This window comes from Mus pahari, chromosome 9 (assembly GCF_900095145.1).
Source record: "Mus pahari chromosome 9, PAHARI_EIJ_v1.1, whole genome shotgun sequence".
In the NCBI taxonomy this organism is placed as follows: domain Eukaryota; kingdom Metazoa; phylum Chordata; class Mammalia; order Rodentia; family Muridae; genus Mus; species Mus pahari.
The window spans coordinates 88,515,268-88,523,400 of NC_034598.1; the positions used below are offsets into that span (position 1 = coordinate 88,515,268).

At 44.9% G+C, this 8,133-nt stretch overlaps 1 protein-coding gene across 1 annotated transcript in view; it reads right to left on the reverse strand.

Annotated features, from left to right (window-relative positions):
* LOC110326135 (tetratricopeptide repeat protein 41) overlaps nt 1–8,133 on the reverse strand; it is a 66,897-nt gene that overhangs the window by 20,890 nt on the left and 37,874 nt on the right. The window contains exon 10 of the mRNA XM_021204283.2: nt 4,870–5,009. Coding sequence (XP_021059942.1) covers nt 4,870–5,009 — 140 coding nt within the window. The remainder of the gene's footprint in view (nt 1–4,869; nt 5,010–8,133) is intronic.

The following is an 8,133-nucleotide window of genomic DNA, read 5'->3' on the forward strand; positions in this document are numbered from 1 at the left end:
TTTCTTTTTTTTTTTTAAAGATTTATTTATTTATTATATGTAAGTACACTGTAGCTGTCTTCAGACACTCCAGAAGAGGGAGTCAGATCTCGTTAAGGATGGTTGTGAGCCACCATGGGGTTGCTGGGATTTGAACTCTGCACCTTTGGAAGAGCAGTCGGGTACTCTTACCTGCTGAGCCATCTCACCAGCCCCCTTTCTTACTTTTCTTTCTTCTTTCTTTCTTCTTCCTTTCTTTCTTTCTGTCTGTCTGTCTTTTTTTCTTTCTTTCTTTTTTGAGACAGGGTTTCTCTATGTAGCCTTGGATGTCCTGGAACTCACTCTGTAGACCAGGCAGGCCTTAAACTCAACTGATCTGCCTGCTTCTGCCTTCCCCTAGAAAGCTGGGAATAAAGGCATGCGCCACCATCGCCCAGACTCTAAGGCATCACTGTGGAGGGCCAAGCCTATTGTGGACAGCCTTATCCTTGGGCTGGTGGTCCTTGGGTTCCATAAGAACAATCCAATCCAGTAAGCAGCATCTTCCATGGCCTCTGCACCAGCTCCTTCCCTGTTTGAGTTCCTGTCCTAACTTCCTCTGATGATGAACTGTGACATGGAAGCATAAGCCAAAAAAACCGCTTTCCTCCCCAAGTTTTTGGCTATGGTGTCTCATCATAGCAATAGTAACCCTAACTAGAACACCTTTCTTTTCTTTTTCTTTTTTTCTTTTTTTTTTTAAGATTTATTCATTTATTTTATGATGTGAGTACACTGTAGCTGTCTTCAGACACACTAGAAGAGGGCATCGGATCCTCATTACAGATGGTTGTGAGCCACCATGTGGTTGCTGGGAATTGAACTCAGGACCCCTGGAAGAACAGTCAATGCTCTTAACCACTGAGCCATCTCTGCAGCCCTAGAACACCTTTCATAAGTGCTCACATAGCTAACCTCCCAGGCTTCCTTCCTAATGCTGCCCCTCCCCGTAAGGCACCATACCAAAACCACCACGACCAAAAAGCAAGTTGGGGAGGAAACTTTATTTGGCCCACACTTCCAGATCATAGTCCTTCATTGGAGGAAGTCAGGATAGGAACTCAAGCAGGGCAGGAACCTGGAGGTCACAGAGGAGTGCTGCTTACTGTCTTGTTTCCCCTGGCTTGCTCACCATGCATTTTTTTCCTCTGTTGACTCAAGTGCTTTTACTTTTTTTTTTTAATTTAATTTTATTTGTAATTCATGTTTTACACTCCATGTTCCATTCCCTGCCCCTCTCCTCCCACCCTCCAACTGCTCTACATCCCACACCTCCTTCCCACCCCCCTTGTCTCCACATGGATGACCCACTCTCCACCCCATCTGACCTCTAAACTCCCTGGAGCCTCAAGTCTCTTGAGGGTCAGGTGCATCTTCTCTGAATGAACACAGTCCTGGAAGTCCTCTACTGTATGTGTGTTGGGGGCCTCATTTCAGCTGGTGTATGCTGTCTGTTTGGTGGTCCAGTGTTTGAAAGATCTCAGGGGTCCAGACTAATTAAGACTGCTGGTCCTTCTATAGGATCAACCTTCTCCTCAGCTTCTTTCAGTCTTCACTAATTCAACAACAGGGGTCAGCTGCTTCTGTCCATTGGTTGGGTGCAAATATCTGCATCTGACTCTTTCAGCTGTGTTTTGGGTCTTTCAGAGGGCAGTCATGTTAGATCCCTTTTTGTGAGCACTCAGTAATAGTATCAGGCCGTGAGACCTCCCTGGATCCCACTTTGGGCATGTCACTGGACCTTCTTATCCTCAGGTTCCTCTCCATTTCCATCCCTGTAATTGTTTCAGACAGAAACAATTATGGGTCAGAGATGTGACTGTGGGATGGCAACCCTAACCCTCACTTGATGTCCTGTCTTCCTGCTGGAGGTGGGCTCTATAAGTTCCCTCTCCCTACTGTCAGGCATTTCATCAAAGGTCCTTTCCTGTGAGTCCCAGGAGTCTCTCACCTCTCAGGTCTCTGGTGCACTCTGGGGGATCCCCCCCAACCTCCTCTCTCCTGAAGTTGCCTGTTTTCATTTTTTTCTGCTGGCCCTCAGGGCTTCAGTTCTTTTCCCTCACCCAATACCAGATCAGGTTCTCCCCTCCCCATCCACTTTTCCTCCCAAGTCCCTCCTTCCCACTTATTTATTTATTTACTTATTTTTGCAGTTTTTTTATTAAATATTTTCTTCATTTACATTTCCAATGCTATCCCTCAAACTCCCTATATCCCCCCTCCCTGCTCCCCAACTCACCCACTCCCACTTCCTGGCCCTGTCATTCCTCGTACTGGGGCATATGATCTTCGCAATACCAAGTGCCTCTCCTCCCATTGATGACAGACTAGGCCATCCTCTGCTACATATGCAACTTGAGACATAGCTCTGCCTTCCCCACTTATGATTGCTTCTTTCTTCTATCTCCCAAGTGGGACTGAGGAGTCCTCACTTGGGCACTTCACCTTATTGAGCCATTTGAATTCTGTGGACTCTATCTTGTGTATTCTGTATGGTTTTATTTGTTTGTTTGTTTGTTTTGACTAATATACACTTATTAGTGAGTACATACCATGTATGTCCTTTTGCATCTGAGTTACCTCACTCAGTATGATTTTTAAAAGAACCTAGAACTACCAGCCCAGGGATGGCACCACCCATAATGGGCTGGGTCCTCCCTCATTGATCACTAATTGAGAAAACACCCTATAGTTTGATCTCACAGAGGCATTTCCTCAACTGAGGCTTCTTTTTCTGTGGTGACTCTAGCTTATGTCAAGGTGACACACAAAACTAGCCAGTACACCCCTTGCAGATAACTCTAGTCTGTGTCAAGTTGATGTAAAATTAGCCTAAAAGGGGGGATGGGAGGAGATGAGGGCTTTTCTAAAAGAGGCCCTGAGGCTGGAGAAATGGCTCAGCAGTTAAGAGTACTGGTCCTTCCAGAGGACCCAGGTTCAATTCCCAGCACCCACATGGCAGTTTGTAACTGTCTGTAACTCCAGTTCTAGGGGATCTGACACCCTCACACAGACATGCATGCAGGCAAAACACCAATGCACATTAAGTACATAAAATTAGATAAATCTAAAGAGCCCCCAAAGTGCTCTTTCTTCTACATGACAACACAGCTGGAACATGATTGTCTATGAACCAGGATGCAGACCCTCACCAGACATCATCTCCATCAGCAGTTTGACCTTGGGCTTCCAGTCCAGGACCATGAAGTAAGTGTCTGTTATTTAATGCACTCAAACTGTGCCTGGCCTAGCAACAAGGAAGGTACTCTAACAAGACACCTGTGCCCCCTTCTCTGGCTATCTGACAACTGTGATGATGGTCCTACAGAATTGGAATCCCTCCCCCCAACCCCCAAGAACCTCATGCTACGGGAGGGAAGAATGAAACTCTGGTGTCAGCCAGAGGGAGAAAGAGTCCTGACACACAGTTCTGACCACTTGGCAGGCCAAGTGGATTGGGAAACAACGCCAAGTCACAATGGGCAAGGTCACATCTTACCTAGGACTGCTTAGGAATGCCTTGTGCTCTCTCTGTAAACCTAAGCCTCATGTCAGGACCCCAGAGATGAACTTGACATGACTGGACCTCTCAATGTCTCCTCTCCCCAGGATGGGCAGGCACACTGGAGGAGTCTCCTATCTCTGTCTCTTACTGTTTCTTAGTATTTGTTGTCTCAATTATCAGCACACTGAGGATGAGTAGCTGAACCTAGCTTGTTAGGGGCTGCCAGGGACCAGGCTTTGACCCTAAAAACTCTGGAAAATAAAAACCAAACAAAATTAAATCAAGCAGTTGGACTAAAACAAGAGGGAAACCTTCACTCCCTGGAAACCTCTCATCATTTCCATGGATACTGCACTGGTCCCGACCTGGGTATGTGCTCATCTTCAAACAAACATGGGAATGTAGCCTGCTTTCATACAGCCGCCAGGCAGGACAGTACCTGCTCTGATGGAAGGAACGGCTCCTGGAAAATGGCTGTGCTGCCTGTCATTTTGACTCCTTTGTTTAAAGACTCTTATTTTTATTTATGTTTATGTGAATGTGTCCAAGGGAACATACATGGTATATGTTCAGTGCTCATGGAGGTCAAGAGTGTGTCAGGCCCACTGCAACTAGTGTAATATAGGTGGCGTGGGCACAAGACATGGGTTCTGGGACCCAAACCCACCCTCTGAAAGAGCAGCAAGCACTCTTGACTACTGAGCCATCTCTCCAGTTCCTTCATTTAAAAGACAACTTTATTCCCAGGCCTTCATTCCCAGCACAACTTTATTGCACACGCCTTCATTCCCAGCACTAGGGAGGTAGAGGCAGACAGATCTCTGAGAAAACACAGTCAAGAAGAATCAATCTCCAAGTGATGGTGGAGCTCACCTTTAATCCCAGTACTGGGGAAGGCAGGCAGATTTCTGTGAGCCTGAGGACAGCCTGGTCTACAGAGTGAGTTCAAGGGAAGCCAGGGTTATACAGAGAAACCCTATCTCAAAAGCAAATAAACAAATAAAAGAAAAAGTGAAAAGAAAAAAATAATCAAACTTCCCCCATGTCCTCAGGAAAATGTCAGCCAAATTGCAGGCAACTGTCATTCCATTTTCTCCTGCTTCGACACCAGGTGTTAGTTTCTGCTGACTACAATCTATTTGGAGCTTGGTGTTACTGCTGTACAATTGAGGTGTGGGTTAACACTGTAGCTTCCTCTCTGGTGAACAAATGCACTGACCCCCTATTTATAAGTGCATTGACCCCCCCAACCTATATAGTAAGTTATAAAAGAACAAGGTCAATGGTGTCTGAAAGAACAAAAAAGGAATCAAGTTTGAAGGCCTTAAGTCTTTTTCTCACTTTACCTGTAGTAACAAGTCCTCAGCGCTCAAGAACAGCTTTTCAGCTTCATTGATCTTGCCCATTAGCTTCAGGAAACTTCCAATAAAGAGGATAATTCTGCCTTTATCAGCAGCAGTAATCTCCGACAGGCTGCATTCCAGCACTGGAACAGCAAGAAGAGATCAGCCTGAAGCACACTGAGAAGGAGCAAAGGACTCTGCTTAATCCTGATCCAGGACTCCACAGCTGGAGTTGTGTCTCTTGGGCTGTGGTGTGCGTGTTTGTGGTGTGTGTATGTGTTGGGGCTGCTTGTTTTCTTTGGTTTTGCTTATGCCTGATTCTTTGCAGTTCTTGGAGACAACATCTCACTCTGAAGCCCGGGTCAGCCTTGAACTCACAATCACCTACCTTTGCCTCCAAAGTGCTGGGATCATAGACGCATACCATCCTATCAGGCTTCAATTTCTTGTTCAAGACACCAGCAAATTTTATTACAAATATTGGCAAGTTGTTAAAATGATGCAGTAAAGATCTATAATAGTATTGTACAACCTTGTTGTATAAAAGTTGAAATCTAAAGAGCTAAACAATTATATAGTTCAATCCAAGTATTGTTATAATTTGTGTTTTGGAGTGAGTTTTTTCAGGAAAAGGGGGGGAAATGCTTATATTTCTTATACAGTTCTGCCCTCTATTACAACTATCTGGAATTGCTAGATTAAACAGGAAGAAAATGTTAGAACAAAATAGGAACCCGGCCGGGGACACAGGTGGGCTTGTAATCCCTGCTTTTTCAGAAGGCTGAGTTGGGAAGGTCTAGGGCTGACTTCTTTATCTTGGGCTAGATTTTGCTTTCTGGAACAGCCACTCTTTATCTGAACTAATACCTTAAAAATAATAAACAAAAGCATCTTAGAGACTCTTAACTTGGGAGAATACTAGTTTCCACCAATCCAAGACCTGAGAACATCAACGAACAGCATCCTGGGCCTATAGAACAGCTCCTCTCATCTCACTGTGCCCACCCCTCTGATGTACCCACCAATGTGTTTTAAAACTTGCCTTGATGTATGACTTTGTTCTGTAAAACCATTAAACTTCATAAAACCATTTTTGCATTGGAACATGAAAATTGGGGAAACCTAAATCTGTGTTGCCAATTCCTGGTCACTCAAAACGGCTCCAAAATAAACTCTCTTATTTCCTTTAAGGTGAAAGCTGGAGCCAGGTGGTGGCACACACCTTTAATCTCAGGACTTGGGAACTCTGCAAGTCTGAGGCCAGCCTGAATTACAGAGAGAGTTCCAGGACAGCTGGGGCTATGAAGAGAAACCCTGTCTCAAAAGACCAAAGGATGAGAACTGTGGTTTTTAACCTGACATGTCCCCCCCCCCCCCGCTTTTACCAGTCACCTCAGCATCGAAAGTACTTCAGGAAACCATCATGAAACCTGCCTCCCACTGGCTGAATCTTTATGTTCACACACTCGGTGACACACAGAAGAGATGAGAAAATAGTTTTTCTCATTATAAAACTAATACTTTCTGCCATTCTCCACTTTCATCCTCTGAGAGTATTCAACTTCACAGTATAACAAACTCTACTTCTACATATGTGTGCAAGTACACGCGTGTGCGCGCGCACACACACACACAGCTTTTAAAAACTGAATTGGCATCATTCCCTAAAGGGTACACATTTCCTTTCTTTAAAAATAAACAAAAACCACAGGGTGGGGGCTGGAGAGATGGCCCAGTGATTAAGAGTCTCTTCTGTAAGATCGTGGGTTGTGGGTAAGATAGGAAAGTGAGCACTAAGATAGGCCAGGCTTCATGACAGCCCTGACTGATGGCTGTGGATCTGGACAGAGAAAAGAAGAACCCACTGTAGGTGTGACACTGGATGTGGTGGACTTTACAAAGTCAAATCTCAGAACTGGACCAACTAAGCCTGAGGGATGAGGGAGAGGGGGGTGTCAAATAATACTACAAAGGCCAAGACTCTGCAGAGAAGCCCCAAGTTTCAGAAGAACAGTGTTTGATCAGATGGCTTCATCACCGAGTCCTGTAGTTCTCACCTACTTCAAAGGGATACATTGGTACTAGGCTCTTCTGCACACAGAAAGTCCCCACTGAGATGCTAAGTGACTTCCTCTAGTCATCTCCAGTCCCACAGGCCCTTCCATCACCAGGAGTTTTTGTCCCACCTGGGATAGCTGACCTTTCCCTCGATTGCTCTCAACTTCCTGTGACATACAGAGTGGTCCCTCATGACCTCCTGTAACACAATATCCTTATAAGTATTCCTGGGACAGGGGGGAGGGTGCAGATGAGTGTCAACATTGTACTGGCTGGTTTTGTGTGTCAAGTTGACACAAGTTGGAGTTATCATAGAGAAAGGAGTTTCAGTTGAAAAATGCCTCCATGAGATCCGGCTGTAAGGCATTTTCTCAATTAGTGATCAAGGCAGGGAGGGTCCCTCGTGGGTGGTGCTATCTCTAGGCTGGTAGTCTTAGGTTCTATAAGAAAGCAAGCTGAGCAAGGTAAAGGAAGCAAGTCAGTAAGAAACATCCCTCCATGGCCTCTGCATCATCAGCTCTTGCTTCCTGACCTGCTTGAGTTCCAGTCCTGACTTCCTTTGGTGATGAACAATGTGGAAATGTAAGCAGAATAAACCCTTTTCTTCCCAACTTGCTTTTTGGTCATGATGTTTGTGTAGGAATAGAAACCCTGACTAAGACAAATTGGTACAAGCATAGTGGGGTATTCCTGTGACAACCTGACCATGTTTTGGAAAGGATTGTAGAAGAACTTTTGAACTTTGGGCTAAAAGATCCATTCAGCTTTAAGAGCTCTGAGAGGATGTTGTGTAGGAGCTTGGAAGATAATGTTGAGAACAGTTCAGACTATGGAAGTCTGGCTTGTGAAATTTCAGAGGGAAAATTAAAGACTCTTATCAGGGCCGTGTTTTGATTGTGAAGATTCTGTGGTTTTGGTTAGCTGGGGCTGAAGAATCAGCTGTGATTAACAAGATACCAGAACCACTAAAGCAAATGTTTGTGTTACTGGGACTATTGATGCTGGTTAGCTGGAGCTAAGAAATAATTGGTGATTAAGAAGAGACTAGCTCCTCAGAAAATTGGACATAGTACTACCGGAGGACCCAACAATACCTCTTCTGGGCATATACACAGAAGATCTTCCAACTGGTAATAAGGACACATGCTCCACTATGTTCATAGCAGCTTTATTTATAATAGCCAGAAGCTGGAAAGAACCCAGATGTCC